We start from the raw sequence: 21428 nt of genomic DNA on the forward strand, positions 1-21428 counted from the left end.
CCAAGCCAGTGCCACCATAAATTACTCATTTTCCTACCCCTGTGGTGCTGGGCTCCCTGACACTTAAGTCCTTCTCTAAAGAGATTCTGGGGCTGAGCTGTGTCCCTGTTTCTCTTTTGCAGGGGAGCTCAGCACCAAGCACAGCTTGGACCGGGAGCTGCAGTCCAGCTACCAGCTGCTGGTGATTGTGCAGGATGGAGGAGCACCGCCCCGCAGTGCCACAGGAACCATCTATGTCACTGTGCTGGACGAGAACGACAACGCTCCTGCTTTTCTTCATATCCCTGCTGGCCAGGAGCTGACCGTGCAGGTAGGTGCAGCGGCTGAGGCCCTGGTGGGCTGGGCTGGGGGCAGGCTGGGGAGGGTGAGGGCAGAGCAGAGTCTTGTGGTGAGAGATGAGAAGGCACAGGTTGCTTGCATGCAACAGTCAGGGCAGCCTGGCAAATCTCAGGGAGGGTGTGATGAGATGAGCACGTCCTTGGGGAATACAGACCTTGTTCACAGAGTGAGTAAGGCTTGCAAAGGGCTCTGGGGCCAACAGCAGGCAGAAGGTCTGGGTTCACACCTGCCTGCAAAGAGGGAAAGTGGGAGGAAGCCCTAAACCTGAACTGATGGAGCCGAGAGTGGAGCACTGATGGATGGGGAGGCTTGGGGTACGTTTGTATTCTGGGTGTCAAGACCTTCACAGCGGCCACTTTGGTTTCTGGGAGGCCAAGAAAGCGCTCCTCAGGTTGTTGAGAATCTGCAGTGGGTCCCTGCCCAGCTTTCCCTTTAATGTGACGTGGTGACCAAGGTCAGCCAGCGCCGAGAGTTCTGCTCTGAGTCATGTCTGTGCTGCTGAAGGGAAGGACCAGGCCTTGTCCCCTTGTCCCCCAGCACTGCTCTGCTTGGCCCCTCTGCAGTGGTGTGTGGCCAGGACACAGCAGCACAACGGTGTGCATGACGAAAGGCCTGCTCTCATCTCTCTGTGCAATGGGGAGCCTCTGCAGCAGAACGGATGCGCTTGAAGTGCACCTTAAAGCATGGCAGGCTGAAGGACTGCTCACTGTCTGTAGTCTGCTGAGTGTTCTGTGTGGGGACACCTGCAACAGATGTGTGCAGCATTTGGGCCATGAGACACTCAGTGTTTTAGAGCCTGGGAGGTCTCTTTTCATGCAGAGGTACCACAAAAGCATATGCATCCTTAAGGAGATAGAGCATGGCTGAGATGTATTTAGAATTGGGAGGGCAGGTAAATGTGATGGGAGTTTGAACCAGGTTCTTATCTGTACGCTTTGATTTTGAGCTTTCCTGGTAGGAAACACTGAAAGAGAAGTAAAGCACGGGAAGAGGTCTCTTGGATGATCTGGGTGTGTAAGAAAGGCTTGGAGAAAAAAGGAGAAACTAAACAATAGGCATAAACTTGGAGTTTACTGGCGATGTGCTCAGTGAACTTCTCGTATTCGTGCTCACCAAGCAAAGCAGCGGGAGGCTTCTGTATCTTCTGTATCGATGCTTGGCTCCAGGCGTGAGCTGGGTTGGCCTCTCCACTGTGGGTCTGTGAGATTTGTTTCTCAAGCACGTGGGCAGTGTGTGTCAGCTCCAGGAGCCGTTCACACAGGGATGGCAGAAACAAACTCTGCGTCTTACCGGGTCCTGCCAGGGCGCAGCCACCAGGAAAAGGAGAGAGACCAGCAGGGGGTCAATACCTGCTTCAATAGCAGAGATGCCGCTGGCAGCACCCAGGGCTGCTGCTGGAGTTCCTGCTATTCAGCATCTTGCTATGCCCTCCAGGACAGGTGGCTGTTTGCTGACGCTACTGCTTTATTTGTGGTAATAAAGCTGAGGTCTCACAGTGAAGAACAGCAGAAGGATCTTTTACTGTCCAATGAGGAAAGAAGATGGAAGATGGCATTCGCTGTTTCTAACTGGAAAGTGATAACATACGTGGCGAAAAGCAGCATAAATTTCACTCTGCACAGCGATGGGCTCTGAGGTGGCTGCTGAAGTTAGGGAGAAAATTGAGGCATTGCTGTAAGTGCGTTTTGAAAATGTCAGCTCAGGTCTCAGCAGCAGTCAGAAATGCTGGGTTTTATCAGAAAGGAGCAGAGACTGGAAGAAAACCTTGCATCTCCAATTCTGCGTACGCTCTCTGCTCTGCCCCCGTCGCTCTGAAGCAGCAGTAGTGCTAAGAAGGCTTGAGAAAGGAGTGTTGATGTGATCTCGGTAGATAATGGTTTCCATGCAGATAGAAAATATTTGAACATTCTTTGGCATGATAGAAACTGTGGGAACATACATCCGAGGTGTGCCCTGAGCGGTGCGAAGAAAGTTGTGTGGAAATTGAAGGTCCTTTTTTCACAGTACAAAAACTAGGCAGCTTGGTAGCAAATGACCAGGCAGCAGGTTTAAAAACAAAGACAGAACTTCCTCATGCGGAGCGTAATTAAAACGTGAAATCATTGCCAAAAGTCGCATGGGTTCAAAATTAGATGAATTCATGGAAAGAAAAAAAATCCATCAAAGTCTGTTGAACAAAAATACGATGTGTGGCTCAGGAAGTGACTGAGCCACAGGCTGCTGGAAGCTGGAAGGTTTTTCGCAGGAGAGTCGCTCCGTACTTCTCGCATCCTCTCTGTCTCCGCTGCTGCCGCTCCCGGAGCCGTGCCCCTCGTCGAGGCGGTTCTGAGCTGTGGGCCAGGCTGGCATTTGCAGCAGCCTTCTTCTCTGAGCTGCACGCCGCTGCCTGGCAGGAGTTTTACTGAAGTTGAGGCTTTTGCAGAGGCAAAACCGCTTCTGTTGTTGTTGATTCCTCTGAGCATCTGAAATGGCGTTTCTAACGCAGCCCGTGCCGATGATGCTTGTTTCGCTCCCCCGCTGAGTCACTGCTTTCTCAAATGGAGTTTGATTCCTGGTGGACGAGCAGTGTGGCTTTGTGCACAACGTGGGAGCCCTTTGCATCTCAGTTGAAGGCCATTAGGAACAGCACGAGGAGAAAGCCCTGCCCCAGCCTGGAACAGAGAGGGGCTTGGAGGGGTCTTCTCAAGCACAGTTCTGAGGTGTCCACGCAGACAGTCCTCCTCATAAACAGCCAGCTATATTTAGAAGGTCCTCTGCCTCCATCACTGCTGCAAAATGCTGTTCCAGATTCCTTGATCTAGTAGTTAGAAACCATCTCTTAATTTCCAGCCTAAACTAATTTCTGACCACTTTATACTCATTTGTTCTTGTGCCAATATTGTGTTTTTGCTTAGAGAGCTCTTCTCTCTCCTTGGAATTTCCCTCCCCTTTCCCCAGTGTTTACAGAGTACAGTCACATCACTGCTTGGCCTGGATAAACAAGTCCAGCTCCTCTGTCCCCCCCTTCCCCCCCCCAGAGCACCACCAGCGTTGTGCCAACAGCTTGTGCAGCAGCGTTAGCACATGCTTCCTCCCGAGGGCCTGCAGCCTCTTCCCTTACATTCTTGCATGGATTGTGTTTGCCTTTTGCATGCATGCATGCGTTGAAGTGGTACCACACAGAGGTCAGAGAGCTGGGTCTGTGAGCATGGTTTGTGCTGTAGGATGAGAATTTGGTCTGTGACAGTCTTGTACTGATGGGAACGGGTCGCAGTCTGTGCTGAGTAGGGCTCCTGCTCTGCTGCAGGGGTGTGGGGAGGTGCAAGAGTCTGTGCCAGAGAAGGAACAGTCTGCCAGCAGGTGTGGGGCACTGAGGGTACCCCAAATGATGAATGGGGAGGGTCTGTAATGGGGATGTGTCCATTTTGACAGCTGTCCAGGAAGGGAGCTTCCATGCGGTGCTGCTCCATGTGGCTTCTGTCAGGAAGCCCAGAGTGTGGGGTTAGCTGAGCACATGGTGCACTGACACAAAATGGTAGCCTTAAATCCTGCAGACAGCAGCGCTAGATGGGAGCAAAGGAGAGGAGGGAAAGGCCCTAAGAGTCAGAGTGTGTGTGCAGGAAGAACTGCCTGCTGCATTTCCAGGGACCGTGAACCACCTGTACTGGCTGAGAGGAGCTGAAGGAACTCTCTCCACTTCCAGGATGGGAAGTGCTCAGACATTTCCCTCTGAAGGGCTCTTCTGGGGTGGAGGGGATTTTCCTCACTGCAGAGGCCCAGGGTGTAACATGGGCAGTGTCCCTCCATCACCCTATAGTTCACCACTGCAGCATGCACCAAAGCTGTTGAGCTGCACTAAGCCTTGTGGCATCACAGGACAGTTGGTAGGGCAGGACCTCCCTCCACCTGCTCGTCTGCAAGCTTCCCCACATCACCCAGCCTCAGGCACAGCCTGTGGGTCTTGGCTGGGGCGCTGTGCCCTGGGTGAGGTGCAGGATGGGTGTAGGAGGACGTAGATGCTGCTGCGCTGGGGTCTCAGGGATGGTGTGAGGGATGTCACTCAGTTGCTCCCTGGGCTGTTCTGCAGGTGCTGGAAGAGAAGCCGTCAGGACTTCTTGTTGCCTCGCTGCAAGCCAAGGACCCTGACGAGGGTGAGAATGGGACCATCACCTACTCACTGATAGGTACGAGCTGCCAGCCTGGCTTTCGGCACGCAGCTGTGACCCTCAGAGGCACACGGATGCTCTGCCACAGCACATTCTCTCCTCCGTCCTCACGTGCCCCCACCCTCCCTCCTCTCTCTGCAGCATTTCACCTTCTCTCCACAGGAGCCTGGGCAGAGCGTTTCACACTGCACACAGCCACTGGGGAGCTGCGGACTGCCACGGTGCTGCGCCGCTCCGACCGCGCTGAGTACGTCTTCACTGTGACAGCCAGCGACCGGGGCATGGTGCCCTGCAGCACCTCAGCCATCGTTCGTGTCCAGGTATCCAGCACCCCAACCGCTCTGGGCCCTGCACCATCCACCCCTTGCTCACCTCTCAGAGGACACCGTGCAGCTACTTACAGCATTCCTCTGTACCATCCTTACTCTCCACCCAGAGCAGCCACTGCCTTTGCTCAGCTGTTGCACCGGCCTCACCATCTGTGTGGAGGACCTGGGATGGGAAAGGATGGCTCTGGTGGCCACTGTGCATAAATCCTCATTCACAAAGTCTGAACACTTGTCTTCTCCAGACTTGGACAGTCCGCCCTGTCCTAGATGTGCTTTTGTGGGGAAGATCTTAGAATTCTCCTGCCTGGAGACGTTAATTCCTCCTGGCATTTTTTTCTCCAGGCATGTGGGGTTTTCTTCATGTCTGCCAAATTGTGGCGCTCACTGTCTGGTGTGTTGGCTCAGATCGCCAGCTCCTTTCCCCGTTGTTAGTAATGAGCTTAATTGTACAGCAGACTCCAGCTTCCCTGCAGCCGATGCACTTTCATGGCGTGCTGTTTCACATCCTATCGTGTCGTTGCAGTTCCATCACCGCTCGATGTTCCCATCTGATGCTCTGCTGCACAGAGTGCAGGCAGTGCCCATAACACTCTCAGTGAGCCCATCGTGTACGCAGCTTCCTTTTATTATTACATTAAATTAGACTTGCTGTATTTCCGTTGTGCTTGAGAAGTCCCACGTTAGACTGGCACATCTGCCTTCAGCCATTCCACAACACGTTTTGAAAACATTTCCTTTTTATGCCATGTCTGTAGCTGTTCTTGTCTTTGAAGTTCTTATGCAGCTTTCAAAGTAATGAGACCAGGCTGAATTGCTTGTTTGCATTCCCATAATGGAGCTATTTGCTTGACAGTCACTGGTTCTGATACTCCTCCAGGTTGATAGTTTTGCTGGATTCTCTTTTTCCCAGCTCTTTCACATGAGTGCACTGACTTTTTCGAGATATGTTCCCATCAGATGGCACTACTGCTTTTCACTGTCACCCCTGAATTAGTAGCAGTATCTTTAATTAGATTAATAATAGTATTCATGTATCTTTGGATCATACTAAATTGTCTTCTCTGTACCACTCATCTGATCGAGAATTACTTCTCTTCAAAGCTGTTTCTGCTGGCAACTGTTCCCATTGCAGTACCTAACCCACTCACAGGATCACAGCACAGCTGAGGCTGCAGGCACATCTGTGGCCATCTGCTCCACTCCCTGCTGCAGGCCACCCAGAGCTGCTTGCTCAGAACCACGTCCTGGTGATTTCTGAAGGTCTCCATGGATGGAGACCTCCCTCGGCAGCCTGTGCCAGTGCTCAGTTACCCACCCATACAGAAGGACTTCCTGGTGTCAAGGTGGAACCTACTGCGCTCTCATTTGTGCCCAGCGAAACCTGTCTTCTCGCTGGGTGCCACGGAAAAGAGCCATACACTCTCTCTTCAGATACCCATATACACTGGTGCCCCAGAACCTTCTCTGCTCAGTCAGCAGCTCTGTCCTTACCTGCCACAGCTCCCCAGGTGAAGCTCGTCTTTCACCCCGTCAAGCCTGTGCTCATTCTCCGTGTATTTTTCAGGCCACAGGACTTGTGACCTGGCCTCCCTGAACCTGCAGTCTGCGCGTCCCCTCTCCACCGGCTCCCCAGCATCCCTCCCAGAGCGCATCCCTGACTGCTGTCTCTCCTCTCCTCGCAGGTGCTGCCCTCCTCCCGCTTGCTGCCCAGACCCGATGCCACCGTGCTGACACTGCAGCCCCCGGAGGGGGTCAGGCCGGGCTCTGTGATCGGCTCAGTGGCCCCCCCCGATGCCCCTGCCCGGGGACAGCTGACCTACACGGTGGTAGGAGGTGGCGGGGACGGCACTTTTGTTGTTGACAGCATGACAGGGGAGATCTACGCCGCCCGGGAGCTGGATTACGAGGCCGGGGCCCGGCACACGCTGCAAGTGAGCGCCGAGGACACGCAGCACGGCTACCCGTCCAGCCGGCTGGTGCTGGTGCAGATCCACGTGCAGGACTGCAACGACCAGGCGCCCACCTTCCCCGAAGACCCCATCACCATCGTGGTGCCTGAGGACGCGCAGGCCGGCTCGTCTGTCTTCACCTTCCAGGCTCTGGATGGGGACGGGGCCGGCCCCAACAGCCAGGTGCGCTACGCGCTGCTGCGCCAGGAGCCCCCGGGGGGCCCTTTCCAGCTCGACGGCCGCTCGGGGCTGCTGAGCCTTCGCCAGAGCCTCGACCGCGAGGCCGTGGCCTCCTTCCTCCTGGTGGTGGAGGCCACGGACCAGGCCCGCAACGTCAGCCAGCGCCGTTCGTCCGCTGTGACGGCGCGTGTGTTCGTGACCGACGTGAACGACAACGCGCCCGTCTTCCTGTCGCCCGCTGCCATCAGCGTCACCGAGGACCGGCCGACTGGGTTTGTGGCTCTGCATGTGGTGGCCCAGGACAACGATCTGGGAGAGAATGGACGAGTGAGCTACTCACTGCGAGCGGGCAACAGCGATGGGCGCTTCCACCTCAACCCCAGCACCGGTGAGAGCCTGGGCAGGGTGCAGGGTGACACTGGATTGTGGGGTCTGGGCAGGGTGCAGGGTGACACTGCATTGTGGGGGCTGGGCAGGGTGCAGGCAGATGTGGGGGTGTTGCACGTGCAGGAGAGTGTGGGCCGGACAGTTGAGGTCACCTGAAGTTGTGAAGAATTTGTGGGTGCACACCTGGCTGGGGTGACCCTGCTGTCTTGAGACCTGGCTGCCCTGGCTCCCCTCCATCCCTGCAGACTTGCAACAGCTCTGTCCGTGGGTGGTTGGCCTCAAAGCCACATGATCCCTGCTCACCCTGCTCACCCCTCTCCCCGTGTCTGTAGGTGCTCTGTCTGTTGTGCGGGCTCTGAACCGTGAGGAGGTGGTGCAACACAACCTGACTGTGGTGGCTGCTGACCATGGCTTCCCGCGCCGTTCAGCCACGCAGCTACTCTCCATACTGGTGCTGGATGTCAATGATGAAGCTCCCACCTTTGAGAAGCCTGAGTACGAGGCGCACATCACGGAGAACCTTCCAGCTGGCAGCCCTGTCCTGCAGGTGCTGGCCACAGACCGGGACCTGGGTGAGGATGCAGGGTTCAATCAGGGACCTTCTGGAGACACAGCACACAGGACAAGATGTGCTCCCTCCTGCCTGGTTTGCAGTGCATGTTTGACAATGGAGGGAGGGACAATCGGCTGACCTGGCGATGAGGGATGGGACAGACCTGGGAAGAAGCTGGGGATGAGAACAGGGGCTGCAATTCCCTCCGCTTCCCAAGTCAGTGCCCTTTGTTCTTAGGAGATTTGTTGTCCTGTCTTCTACAAGCCGAACAGGGCTGAGGCTTCCCTCCAGCACACATCTCTCCCCACGCCTTTACTTGCTATGGAGTCAGATCACCCTCTTCCTCAGTGTCACCCCTGGGAGGAAGGAAGTACAGGGCTGTGAGCCAAGTGAGAGGTTCTTGGTGTTGCTACTGGGTTACCTTCAAACGTGCTTCTCCTGCAGGTGCCAACGGACAGGTGACCTATGGAGGTCTCTCTGGGGGGCCATTCTCCATCCACCCGCAGACAGGTCTCATTGTCACCACGCATCCCTTGGACCGTGAGGAGCAGGAGCAGCATGTGCTGATGGGTACGGCTGTGCTGGGGCATGGGAGGGAGCAGCAGGCACTGGGGAGGGAGAGGTGGAGGGCATGGAGCAGGCAGATGCACTTTCTCTGCTTTTGGGACAGAGCAGCACTGCAAGGAGGGCAGGATGTGGGAAGTAATGGAGGTTTGTGGAGCACGCGGAGTTGTTGGGTGATTCGGGTATACAGAAACGGCAGCGCTCCCATTCTTTGCTGCCCTGTGACTGCCTGGGCAGCCGCCCGTGGTGGCACCGGTAGTAGCTCCCAGTCTGCAGCATACTCTGCAGCACTCTTGCTGTGCTCCTGCAGTCTATGCCCGGGATGGTGGCCTGCCCCCCAACCTCTCCAAGGCAACTGTGCGGATAACAGTAGGGGATGAGAACGACCACGCACCACAGCTGGAGAGTGAGTCCTGCTCTGTGGAGGTCCCTGAGAACCAGAGCCGCGTGGCGCTCTACACCCTGCGTGCCACTGACCCTGACGGAGACGAGAACGGGCGCTTGGAGTACCGCGTGGCAGGTGAGCACAGGGGCGCGGGAGCTCTGTAGCTCCGTTCTTGGACGAGAGTAATGGCTGCTCACCATGGTTGCCAGGAGTTCTGGGAAGCATCACCTCTGGCAATTCCTGTTCTCCATCATTTCTCTCCTGCCCTGGACCACGAGTAGCTGTTCCCTTCTCTCAACCTTCTGATTCCTCTGCCCCAGTAAAAAGCACTCCAGGATGTGCACAGGCTGCATTGCTCACACTCTGTCCATTTCCCCAGGTTCAGACTGGCTCCGTACCTCTCTTGCTTGCTATGGCCTGTGGAATTTATGGATTGCCAAGTCTTTGCTGTTATGCCTTGTCTTACTGTGGCATTGCACTGGTCAGTGAGCTGGTGGAGCGCAACACATGTACTCAAACACACACTCTGGGCCTGAGGAGGTTCAGTCCCACAGGGGCTTTACAGACACCAGCTCACTCTACCATCCCAGGCAGCATAGTCCAGGACCCTCTCTGTGCCAACTTCAAGTGCACAGTCATGCTGTCTCGCTGTTCCTTCTCTCTTCTAGATGGAGATCCTGAGCAGGATTTCATCTTAGACCCTGTCTCTGGTGTGCTCTCCACTGCACGTGCCCTCGACCGAGAGCAAGTTGCTTTCTACAGCCTCACAGTAGTGGTTCAAGACCACGGCACCCCACCGCGCAGTGCAACCATGTCAGTGAATGTGCAGGTGTTGGACTTAAATGACAACGCTCCTGGTTTTGCTCAAGCCAGCTACGTGGTGGAGGTGCCCGAGGACTTGCCTCTTGGCTCCCTGGTGCTGCAGCTGGAAGCCAAGGACCCCGATGAGGGCACCAATGGGCAGGTCACCTACTACCTGGGCAATGAGTCCCTGGGCATGTTCCAGGTGGAGCCGCAGAGCGGACGCATCACAAGTGCCCAGGAGTTGGACCGGGAACGCCAGCCGACTTACAGCTTTCTGGCCAAGGCTGTGGACTCAGCACCATGGGAGCCCAAAAGCGCAGCTGTGCGTGTCACGGTCACGGTGCGGGATGTCAATGACCACGCTCCTGCCTTCCTGCACAGCCCGCTCACTGTCAGCTTGTCTCGCCACACGCCGCTCAAGCAAGTTGTGGCCACCATGAGGGCGGAGGACAGGGATGCGGGTGCCAATGCCTCCATTCTGTATCGCCTTGCCACCCCGAACTCGGCCTTCTCAATCAACTCCTACACAGGGGATATCCAGCTGCTGCAGCCCCTGAGCTCACTCAGCCAGCGCCAGCGGACACTCTTCGTCCTGGCCACGGACCTGGGGCAGCCGGCTCTTTCCTCCACTGGTGTAGTGGTGATCCATCTGCAGGAAGAGCCCTACCGGGGGCTGCGCTTTCCCCGGAGCACCAATGAAGTGGTCCTGCCAGAAAATGCTGCTCCAGGTGTCTGCTGGGCAGAACGCTCGGCGCAAGCTGAGATGGAGTGGGATGGGATGGGGGGGAGGTGGGTGACAAGCTAGAATAGTTCCGTGGGCTGGAACTCAGACCAGGGAGCACTGCAGGGCCTTAGGAAGTCGTGTCATGCTTTGGGTAGACCCAGGGGGATGGCGGGGCCTGACTGAGCCCAGGGTGTCGGGGTGACGATCCTGTGAGCTTTTGCCTCAAGACGTTCTGATCGCTGTGGGCAGTCACAGTGCCCACTTGCTGGTGGAATGGCTGCAGGGTTCACACTGAGAGCATAGAAGGGCCGTAGACAGGCCCCAGGAGTCTCATCTCCAGCCCAGAGTTTACCATTGGTTCTCACGTACTTTGACAGCAGTGTCATCAGGCAGGGCTGCGTTCCTGTGGTATGACATGTGCTACCTATAAACCATCCTGACCCTCAGTCTGCCCTGAGACTGTGCTGCCCATCCAACACTGCTTCCTGTCTTTCCAGGTACTGCTGTCGCAAGCATCCAAGCTATGCACATGGGGGGCTCTTCTGGGCGCATCACATACAGCATCATCAGTGGCAACGAGAAGAACGCTTTCCTTATCCAGCCCAGCTCAGGTACAGCACCAGAACCACACAGGGAAGCAGCAAGGGAGAGTCGCCTGTGCTCTGCCAGTGCCTGCTCAGCTATCACAGCGCTCAGAGTCCTCCAAAGGCAGAGGAATGCAGTTTACACCTCTATCCTACTAAATCTAATAGTGTTAGTATCCCATCAGTGTCCAGAGGAGGCTGGTACAGCTCCTGGCAAAGTACTGGTCCCTGCTAATTGGACTTTTCCTAAAAAATTCACAAGCCCTGCTCAGGAGTTAGCAGAGGCCACAACATTGCTAAGAGGTGATCTGGATGTGCCCCTGCCTTAGACAGCCAGCCATGGCCAAACGACACAGCCCAGGTGGGATCTCAGAGCCAGGCACCTGGGCTGCCATGCCTTATAGTGACAGTGTGCATGTTAGCTGCTGTGACTGTGGCACTGCTGTGTAGTTATGGCTGCGTGGTCCCAGAGGTGACAAAAATGGTGAACAGCTCACTGACCTGTGGACATTTCTAATCTCTGCGCTGTGCCCTGAGCAGTCAGCAGACGCTGAACATCACAGTGGTGCTTGTGGGGGGTTGATGGCCCAGCAGAGAAGTGAGGCAGGCTGCAGGGCGCTGCCCAGTGACCCTAGGCAAGCTGCTGTTGGTTGCACCACAAGCTTCAAAGGGCAGCCTTGGAAGGGCTACATTTCCCCTGACATCAAGGAAGTCCTGGCTGAGTCTAGGGTGAGGGGGGACCTTTTTTGCCCTACAGTTTGGAAGAGGCTGGTATATAAGAAGGTCTGCAGACACAAAGGTCAAGCTGGAGCTTCTTGTGAAAATGCAATTTTCTTATAGCCTGCTGGATGACTGGGGTTGGAACAGGATTCCAGACCATTCTGGCCACAGTGCTTGTGCTTGAGCCCATGGCCACTGTGCAGGTCCCTGTGAGCTGCCTGCAGTATGGCACGGCATGCAGACCATTAGCACCCCTATTAACAGCTGCCAGCCACAGTGACTGTGTCATCAGGTGTCCCTTCAGCTGCTCTACAGTCACCTTGCAGTCACTGCAAGCCACTCATTACCCTGTGCTGCTGCTGTGAAGAGGCCTCTGAACACTGGGATCATGGGGAAGAGGCCAGACCAGGTCACAGCACCCGTCCCAGCCTCACATCAGTCTGCAGCCCCAGCCCTGAGGAAGCTGAGCTACAACTGCAGACCTCCTGCTGCAGCTGACCCACCCTGCCTGCACCCTGCCTGCCCGGAGTGCTGGGTTCCACCTCCCTGTGTGCCTCATTGCAGTGCTTCTGTCACTCCTAGAGTCATCCCAGCTCCAAACACAGCTTGGCAGCTGCCACGGTGCAGTTCCTGAAACCCAGAGACAAAGAAAAGGCAGGTGCTGAAAATTCAGTCAGATTCACAGAGGTCTTTGTGGAAAGCAGCTGCACCTAGGGGTGGTGCACTGTGTGTTCTGAGTCCCAGGGGCTGCTGCCTGTGAAGGGGTTCACACACTGCCATAGCAGTCTGCCCGCCTGATGCTGCATGCAAAAGGGAGAAGTGGGGCTGCACTGGAGCTGCTGTGTGAAGTGCAAGAGGGGCTGATGGGGTGGCAAGTTGGAAAAGTCCTGGTTCACAGGCCAGCAGTCACAGAATCACAGAATGACAGGGATTGGAAAGGACCTTGAAGGATCGTCGAGTCCAATCCTGCTGGAGCAGGAACACCCAGAGCAGATCACACAGGAATACAGGCATACAGGCAGATTTTGAATGTCTCAAGAAGGAGACCCCACAACCCCTCCGGGCAGCTCATTCCACTGTTCTCTCACCCTCACCATGAAGTTTTTCCCATATTTATGTGGAACCTCCTCCGTTCCATCTTGCACCCATTGCCCCTTGTCCCACCACTGGACGTCACTGAGAAGAGCCTGGTTCCGTTCTCCTGCCACTCAGCCTTTGCATAAACAGTGATGAGCTCACCCCTCAGTCTCCTCCAAGCCAAAGGGCCCCAGCTCAGCAGTGCCACACAAATCCCCTGCCATGTCTGTGTGATCCCTGTCCTGTCAGATCCCGGCTTGTCGCTGCTTGGGCTGCGTCTGCCAGCAGTTCCCCAGCCATCCTGGACATGCCCTGGCTGTGCCTTGGTTCTGTGGCAGTGTGACTTCATGTCAGCGAGGAAACGTTTCCTCCACCAAAGTGCCCAGAAGGATTTTTCCCTCAGGTCTCATTTGTCTGCCTGGGAAACACATCTCTGCTTCCTCCTTGGGCAGCAGGCTGCACACTGTGACCGTATGCAGGTTCTGGAGCACCATGAAGATGGGGCAGGCACGGGGCAGCTCTGTGTGGCTCCCCAGCCCCCCCGGCTGCCAGCAGTGGCACACTTTGGCTTTAAGCTGCGCTGCAGCACCGAGTCAGTTCCTCTTCATGTTTGGATGCATCACTGGGAATGCTGCCAGTCATTAGTAGAGAACAGCATAGCATAGCGTAGAACAGAGCAGAAGGGAACTACAGAGACCCCTGAATCCAGCTCCCCGGCCACCTGAGGGATGAACAAAAGCTAGAGCTTACAATTGAAGCGTTATGCAAAGCCTCCAAACACCAGCAGGGATGTGGCATCGAGCGTCTCTCCATGGAGCCTGGTCCGGTGTCTGACCAGCCTTGTGATAAGGAGGTTTTTCCTAATGCCCAGCCTGACCCTCCCCATGCCCAGCTCTGCCTGTTCCCACGCACCCTGCCTCTCCCCTTGTCTTCCAGTCCTTCTTATGGGTTTTGTTGCCCTCATCTGGATGCTTCCATGTAACTTGGCGTACTTCTATATTGTGTGGCCCAGAACTGCACACAGTAGTCAAGGCGAGGCCACGCCAGTGCTAAATATGGCAGAGAATCACTTCTTCTGACCACCTGGCTGTGCTTTCTTAGTGCACCCCAGATGCACACTGCTGGCTCACACTGAGCCTGCAGTCACTGACAGCCCCGGGTTCCTTCCTGCAGGGCTGCTGTCCTGCCTGTGCCTGCATCCAGCGTGACTCCGTCCCACGTGCAGAACCTGACATTTTCCTCTGTTGAACCTCATGCCATTGCACTAATTACCTGGCTCTGTTTCAGTAGATCCTTTAGGAGCCCCATGATCTTCCTGGGTGGGACAGCAATGTGTCATGGGCAGAGCCCATGCTTATGTGGATGTGTGTCCTCAGGCTCCTTGCAAGAACCGTTTGCAGCCCTTCAGTCTCTTTGTATGGACTCAGCCTAGACAAATAGTGCAGATAGCTGACGTCAGGCTAGGGCTTGATGAGCTAGCTCTGCAGTATGGGGCTCGACATGGGGCAGTTCTCACCTAAAGTGGCCGTTTCAAGCTCAGAGAGGGTAGATTTTGGTTAGATGTAATACGGTGAGGGTGGTGAGGCACTAAGCAGGTTACCCAGTGCTGTGGTTGGTGCTCCATCTCTGGAGACTTTGCAGGTGAGGCTGGATCAGGCCCTGGGCAACCTGATGGAGCTGTGGTGTCCCTGTGCAGTGCAGGGTTGTGGACTGGATGGCCTTTAAAGGCTCTTCTGACACTGAGGAGTCTATGATTCTATACCAGATGTGTCCCCACTGGGAAGACTATTGCATGCTTTAATGCCAATGCAAGGTGTCTCTCCCGAGCACTGTGCAGAATTTACCAGCACAGCAGCTCAGTGTGGATCGTGAGAAGGCTTTTGGTTTGAAGGAAGCTCATTGTGCTCCTGTTTGAGAATGGATAGACTGACGGAGGGATGGACTAAGTGCAAGGGAACAACAGAGGTGAGGGCTGGGTGTGCTGGTGCATCACCTGCCCCTTCTCCCCCCACCCTGCTGTCTCTCCAGGTGCCATCTCAGTTCAGGACTCCAGCAGCCTGGATTTTGAGGCCAGCCCCCGGCTGCGCCTTGTGGTCCAGGCAGAGACAACGGCTTCCTTTGGCTTTATGGCCATAAACCTCAACCTGCAAGATGTGAATGACAACTTGCCACGCTTCCAGCTGCAGAACTACGTGGCATTCATCTGGGAGTCCCAGAGCTATGACTCCCCAGTTATCCAGGTAGCACTGGGGGCAAAAACAGGGACAATGGTTCCCCTGGCCGCTGTGCCAGGAGGAGGAGGTGGGGGCTGTGCCTAAGGCTGGCACCTGTGGATCGTATGTCTTGCTCTGGAGATCCGTTGTTTACAGGGCTCTAAAGCGCACTGCTGAATCTCTCCGATGGCCTTGCAGGTCCTAGCAGATGATCTGGATCAGGGAATGAACGGGCAGGTGACTTACGCCATCAACCAGTCCCTGCCGATGACAGGCTTATACCACATCGATCCTCAGAGCGGCACGATCACCACTGCTGCCATCCTGGACAGGGAGATCTGGTCCCAGACCCGGTGAGTAGGGCCGGACCAACTTGCACCCTAGATATGAAAGTGACACAGGAGCAGCAGCCCCAGGGTTGCGGAGGATACTTTGCTGCTTGGTGCCACACCAAGCTGTTGCCAAACAGCAGAAACCAGGACTAAGTGGAAACCTGGGTATCAAACGAGGGCGTGACAGATGGCCATGAGATGAGCCTGAGCTCCGTGCAGCCTGGCCTTTGCAAATCCAAGTAGGCTGTGGAGGGGGCAGCGGACTCTTCAGTAGTTGCATCCATTTCCTTTCCTGCCTGTTTAACCCAGGTTAGATCTGTTCAGTTTCTGCCCACTCCCACACACTGCACCCTCCTGCCCTACTAAGTGTCCCCCAGCAGCCATGCGTCAACCTCAACCATCCTGCAAGTCCCCCTGCATTCAGTCCAAGTCCTCTGGGTCCCTCACCACACATACAGGTTCTTTAATCCTCCAGTCTAACCACAGCTATGTGAGATGGGTTTACATCCTCCCCTACCTCTGTACACGAGCATGGCCCAGATACAAGGAACAACTTCCACCACCCCACCCAGACCTCATTCCCTTTGCCATATCCATGCTTCCCTGCTCCACATCTATCTCCCCTTTTCCAAGGCAAGGAAATACCTAGGAAATACCGAGGATATTCATTCCATTCATGTACCCACCGCTGCTCCACTCAAACCGAGGCTCCACATGTTCCCTAGTTCCCAAATACGCCCCAAATGCTGCCATCTGTCCCCTGTCTGTCCCCTGCTCACCCCACTTGCTCTGCCCAGCTCTTCTCCCATGCGCATCCCAGCCTCCTGCCCATTTCACAGACTGAAAACATCCACTGCCCTCCCCTTGCAAAAGCCCCCAGCTGTGGATGCCTACGTGCCATGTCTGTGCATTAATGCACTGCCTACCAGATGCTCCAGACACTTGTGCCCACATGCACGGCCTGCTCATATGCTCCAGGTGCGGGACAAAAACCCACTGCCCTCCAAATATACACCCAGATGTGCATCCTATGCTCTTGATAGGTGCACATCCATTGACCCGCTCCAGATGCTCTGTACACATCCATTGCCCCATGCGCTCCAGTTGTGCACAGTTTTACTACGTGCTCCAACCTGTGCACATGTGCAGCGTCCTCCTGTTCCAGATGCTGTGTGCACACTGCTCCTGACATGTGGTTGTGACCCTCCTGCTTTGCCTTTGTGCTTTCCTGCAGCTTGGTGGTAACAGCGATGGACAGAGGGACACCCCCTCTCGTAGGTTCTGCTACGCTGACAGTTGTGGTGATGGACATCAACGACAACAGCCCCACCATTCCTTTTCCCTGGGAGGTGCGGGTCCCAGAAAGTAAGTGCCTCTCAGCCCTATGAGGTAACGTGTCACTAACAGCAGGAACTGGGTTGTGGTGGACGCCTGTGGGTGGCACAGAAGCACCCAGTGGGCCTGTTCCCTTGCCAAGGGCTGGCTTGTGCTGGCCCTTAGACTGAGTTCTCTGAGCCTCCAGCACTGCCCATCTGTGACGTCCTGGTGCCCGCGGGTTGTGCAGCTCTGTGTCTTGAGGGAACCAGCTGAACTCAGCTCTGGCCTCCCTGGCCCCAAACCAGGAGGGCTCTGGTTGCGCGCCCCCGCCCCGCCAGCTTCCTGCCCTCATCCGTGCCCCATCCCCGGCCTGACTCCCAGGACCTGCCTCTGCACCTCAGCATCTCCCTGCTGCCCCCAGTGCTCAGGTTTCCCACCACGTGAGCCAGTGCCTCTGAGGAGATGGGGATGCTGGCTCACGCCTCACCTCTCCACAGACATGCTGCTTGGCACCCAGATAGCCCAGCTGACGGGGAACGATGTGGACTCGGGCCCGGCGCTCTCCTACACCCTCCTGCTGGATGGTGATGCTGTGGGAACGTTCAGTGTGCTACGCTATGGGGGACGCATCGCCCTGACGGGGCCGCTGGACTACGAGCAGCGCAGCCGCTACAGCCTCACACTGCGAGCCTCCGACAGCCGCCACGAGACCGAGGCCAACCTCACCGTCATCGTGGAGGACATGAATGACAACGCTCCAGCCTTCAGCCAGGCCTTCTACCAGGTACTGCCTGCACTCGCTCACGAGCACGCGTGTAGCAGACAGAGAGCACTTTTTTGAGGATGGATTTGAGCCTATCCTGGTCCCTGTCCTTCTGGGCCACAGCCCAGCACCCCTCCTGCTGTCACTGCAGTCAGAAAGCTGAGAACAAGCAGACACCACTGGGATCAGCAGAGAAAAAGGTCAATATCTGGATGCTGTAGTAGCTCAGAAGTCACACATACGAGGCTGCATGCTATGCATGTGGGACAGGTGCCTGCGGGCTCCACCCATGGCCTTGGTGCAGAGGTGGAGAAGGCCTTGGCTAGCATTGCACTGGGTTACTCTGTCATGGCTGCCCTAGCCAGCTCCAGGCTTTCTCCCATCCCTGCTGGCCCGCTCCAGGAGAACGGCAACAGTGCCCACATGAAGAGCGGTGCTGATCAGAGCTTCCTCCTCTTCCAGGTGACGTTGCCAGAACACACTCCTGCCGGGAGCATCCTTCTCACCGTGAGCGCCACTGACATGGACTCGGGCAGCAATGGGGAGATCACCTTCCACCTGGCCGTGCCCAGCCTTGACGTTGCAATTGACCCCAGCAACGGTGCGTGGGGCTGGCTGCTATGGGGGGGCTCACGCTGTGGGTTGCTCCAGCAGCTCCTGCAGAGGAAGGGGCCCTCATGCTCCTCCCTCACCAGGCCTGCAGTGGCCAGGGAGGCAGATCAAGCATCCCGCATGCCTGTCCCTGCAGCCAATAACCCTGACCACCCTCACACCCTGCCCTGCTCCCTGCTGACCCCCTGTGCTGACTCTGCCTTTGTGCCCTCACAGGGACCTTGTTCACCATCCGACCGGTGGAATTTGATGCCAACCAGCCCACCCTGGAACTGGTGGTGGAGGCCCGTGACCACGGCTCCCCCAGCCTCTCGTCTTGGGCCACGGTTCAGCTTCAGGTGCTTGATGTGAATGACCACAGCCCCATCTTCCAGGTGCCACACTACAACGCCAGCGTCCCTGAGGACCTGCGGCCAGGAACCACTGTGCTGACGCTGGACGCAGGCGATGCTGACCTCTCCCGAGAGAACGCCGGCTTCGACTACACCATTGTCAGTGGCAACGGTGGCAATGCCTTCCAGGTGGAGAGCCGGGTGGCCTGGGCAGGTGGGCAGCTACGCACACAGGGTGCGTTGGTGCTTGTGGAGCCCTTAGATTTCGAGGCCATCCCGGTCTACAATCTCACCGTGGCTGCCTTGGACCGGGGCCTGCCGCAGCGCAGCACCACGGTGCCTGTGCTCATCACGGTGCAGGACGTCAATGACAACCCACCTGTGTTCGCCCGAGCCGAATACCGCACGGCAGTGAGCGAGAGCACGCCTCCTGGCACAGAGCTGCTCCGTCTGACGGCCCACGACGCCGACTCGGGGCCCCGCGGCCACGTTCACTACACCATCAGCTCAGGTGACCAGCACGGGCTCTTCCAGATCCATGAGAGCACAGGTGCCCTGTGCCTGGCACGGCCCCTGGACCGGGAGACGCAGGCATTGCACGCTCTTGTGGTGCAGGCCATGGATGTGCCAGGCGGGCACTTCGCTCTGGTGCCTGTAGCCATTGAGGTGAAGGATGTCAATGACAACAAGCCGTACTTCCCAGTGGAGGTGCTGAGTGCCAGCATGCGGGAGAACCTGCCTCCCGGCACGCTTGTGACCACCCTGCGTGCCATCGACACCGACACCGGGGTGTTTGGGGAGCTGCACTACGCAGTTCTGGAGCAGCCAGTGGGGGGGCCTGGTGTGGCAGAGGGCCGGGACGCCTTCGCCATCAACAGCAGCTCTGGGGAGCTGCGTTCCCGGCTCACCTTCGATTATGAGCGAGCCAAAGCCTTCCAGCTCCTCGTCAGGGCCACGGATGCCGGCAACGCCTCTGCTACGGTGACCGTGCGGGTGCTGGTGACCGGGGAGGACGAGTACGATCCCATCTTCCTGAGCCCCTCCTTCAGCTTTGAGGTCCCTGAGGGTGCCCACAAAGGGCAGAGCATTGGGAGGGTCCTGGCAACAGATGAGGACGAGGGGGCCGACGGTGTCGTGCTGTACAACCTGGCCAAGCCCTCGCCGTACTTTGCCATCAACCAAACTACAGGCACCATCTACCTGCGGGTGGACAGCCAGCCCCAGGCCGGGGCCGGGCGCACCAAGAGGGAGCCCCGTGAGATGAGCCTTGAGGTGCAGGCGCGCAGCCCGCTGCCAGCCTCCCGCTCAGCCTCTGCACAGGTCACCATCGACGTCACGCACACCTCCTTCGGCCTGGCTCCAGATCTCAACCTGCTGCTGGTGGCCGTGGCCGCCTCGCTGGGCGTTGTGGTCGTGCTGGCTGCTGTGGCCATCGTGCTGGCGCTGGTCCGCTCCCGTCACCGCCGGAGCCACGAGAAGACGGAGGGGGACCGGCCGCTGGCCCACGTGCAGAGCAGCTCTCTGCAAAAGCTGGGCCACGAGGAGCCGGCACTCCCCGGGGCTGAGCACATCTACCACCAAGCGCTGCCGGGGTACGGGGGGGAGCCAGCGGGGCCGTACACGCGGGGCGGCTCCCTGGACCCCTCGCACTCCAGTGGCAGAGGCTCCGCCGAGGCAGCTGAGGACGACGAGATCCGGATGATCAACGAGTACCCACGCGTGGCCAGCATCACAGCGTCCATGCAGGAGCACATTTCGGCCCGCGGCCCCGACTCCGGCATCCAGCAGGATGCCGACCAGCTGTCCGACATCTCCTGCGAGCCGGCCGCCCTGGAGAGCTCCCAGTGGTTCAAGAGCAAGAAGGGCTCCGGGCTGCTGCTCCCAGGGCCCACGTCGCAGCTGTACCGCGAGGATGGGGGAGGCAGCGCCTTTCTCGGCGTGCGCTGCGGCCTCAGCGTCTCCTCCCAGCCCCAGGACTACACCTTCCCAGAGGATGGCAAGCCCTCTGTGGAAGGCTCTCTCACCGCCATCGTGGCCAGCGACGAGGAGCTCCGTGGCAGCTACAATTGGGATTACCTGCTGAACTGGTGCCCCCAGTTCCAGCCGCTGGCCAGCGTCTTCACGGAGATCGCCCGCCTCAAGGATGAGAGCTCCCTGCGCAAGCCCTTCCCGACCAAGCCCAAGGCAGAGCCCAAGCCCCGCATCGACCCCCCGCCCCTCATCACCTCTGTGGCCCACCCGGGCGCCAAGTCCGTGCCCCCCAAGCCGCCAGCAGGCAGGACCTTCCCGCACCCATCGTCGCTGCGTCGCTCGCCCATCAGCCACGAGGGCTCCATCTCGTCCTCCGCCATGTCACCCAGTTTCTCCCCCTCGCTGTCCCCGCTGGCCGCCCGCTCCCCTGTGGTCTCTCCCTTTGGCATCTCACAGGGGCCCTCCGCCTCCACCATCAGCGCCGAGCACTCACTGGAGCCCTCTGAGGAGGCCGAGCTCAGGATTTAGGCCTGGGCCCACGGACTTCCCCGCCCTCCCCGGCAGACACGGGGCCGAGAGCGGGGCCAGGCCGAGAGCCGCTCGGCACGGTACTGGTTTGGCTTTCCCGGCACCTTGCCCATTCCAGGGCCCCACGTGCTGGGGGCTCCCACGTGCTTTGGGACTGCTGACTCTCGTCGCTCTCTGTGGTCCGGCAGATTCGGTGCTGGTTTTGGTGCCCTGTGGACTGCTGAGCCCAGCGCCAGCACCCTAAGGCACGGTTCCTTGTACTGCTCGTGGTGTCCCAGCGCCTGGCAAGCTGCTGCTTTGTGGTACTCCGTGCTCTAAGAGGGGCTGGGAGCAGAGCGGCGCTCCCTGCCCTGCTGGGTCAGAGCACTGCCACCTGCAGCCCCTGCTCTGTCCCGGCCACCTGCCCAAGCCGTGCAGCAGCCCAGAAGCAGTGAGGGGCTGGCCCGTCCCGGCTGGCCCTGTCCCCGTGGGAGCTCACAGAGACAGGGTCTCACTGCTCAGCTGCAGCAGCCTGCAGGTCTGCGGGAAGCAGCGTGGGTGACCCTGCTTGCGCATGGTCTGAAACACATCCCAGGCCTAGCTGGACAGGGAGCAAACGGCAGTGCCCATTATCTGCTTGC

General features: G+C 57.6%; 1 protein-coding gene across 1 annotated transcript in view; it reads left to right on the top strand.

The window, feature by feature from the left end:
* The window catches only part of DCHS1 (dachsous cadherin-related 1), a gene marked incomplete at both ends in the record, with an annotated part of 42746 nt that extends 21938 nt beyond the window's left edge, over positions 1 to 20808 (top strand). Inside the window, 15 exons of the mRNA XM_079539744.1 lie at positions 123 to 310; positions 4406 to 4502; positions 4647 to 4804; positions 6496 to 7330; positions 7662 to 7901; positions 8327 to 8452; positions 8757 to 8966; positions 9500 to 10363; positions 10857 to 10970; positions 14769 to 14980; positions 15152 to 15306; positions 16520 to 16650; positions 17100 to 17386; positions 17828 to 17966; positions 18194 to 20808. Of these exons, the coding sequence (XP_079395870.1) occupies positions 123 to 310; positions 4406 to 4502; positions 4647 to 4804; positions 6496 to 7330; positions 7662 to 7901; positions 8327 to 8452; positions 8757 to 8966; positions 9500 to 10363; positions 10857 to 10970; positions 14769 to 14980; positions 15152 to 15306; positions 16520 to 16650; positions 17100 to 17386; positions 17828 to 17966; positions 18194 to 20808 (6371 nt within the window). The remainder of the gene's footprint in view (positions 1 to 122; positions 311 to 4405; positions 4503 to 4646; positions 4805 to 6495; positions 7331 to 7661; positions 7902 to 8326; positions 8453 to 8756; positions 8967 to 9499; positions 10364 to 10856; positions 10971 to 14768; positions 14981 to 15151; positions 15307 to 16519; positions 16651 to 17099; positions 17387 to 17827; positions 17967 to 18193) is intronic.
* Between the last annotated feature and the right edge of the window lie 620 nt (positions 20809 to 21428).

The sequence above is a fragment of the Tetrao urogallus genome (assembly GCF_951394365.1).
Source record: "Tetrao urogallus genome assembly, chromosome: 1".
Classification (NCBI taxonomy): domain Eukaryota; kingdom Metazoa; phylum Chordata; class Aves; order Galliformes; family Phasianidae; genus Tetrao; species Tetrao urogallus.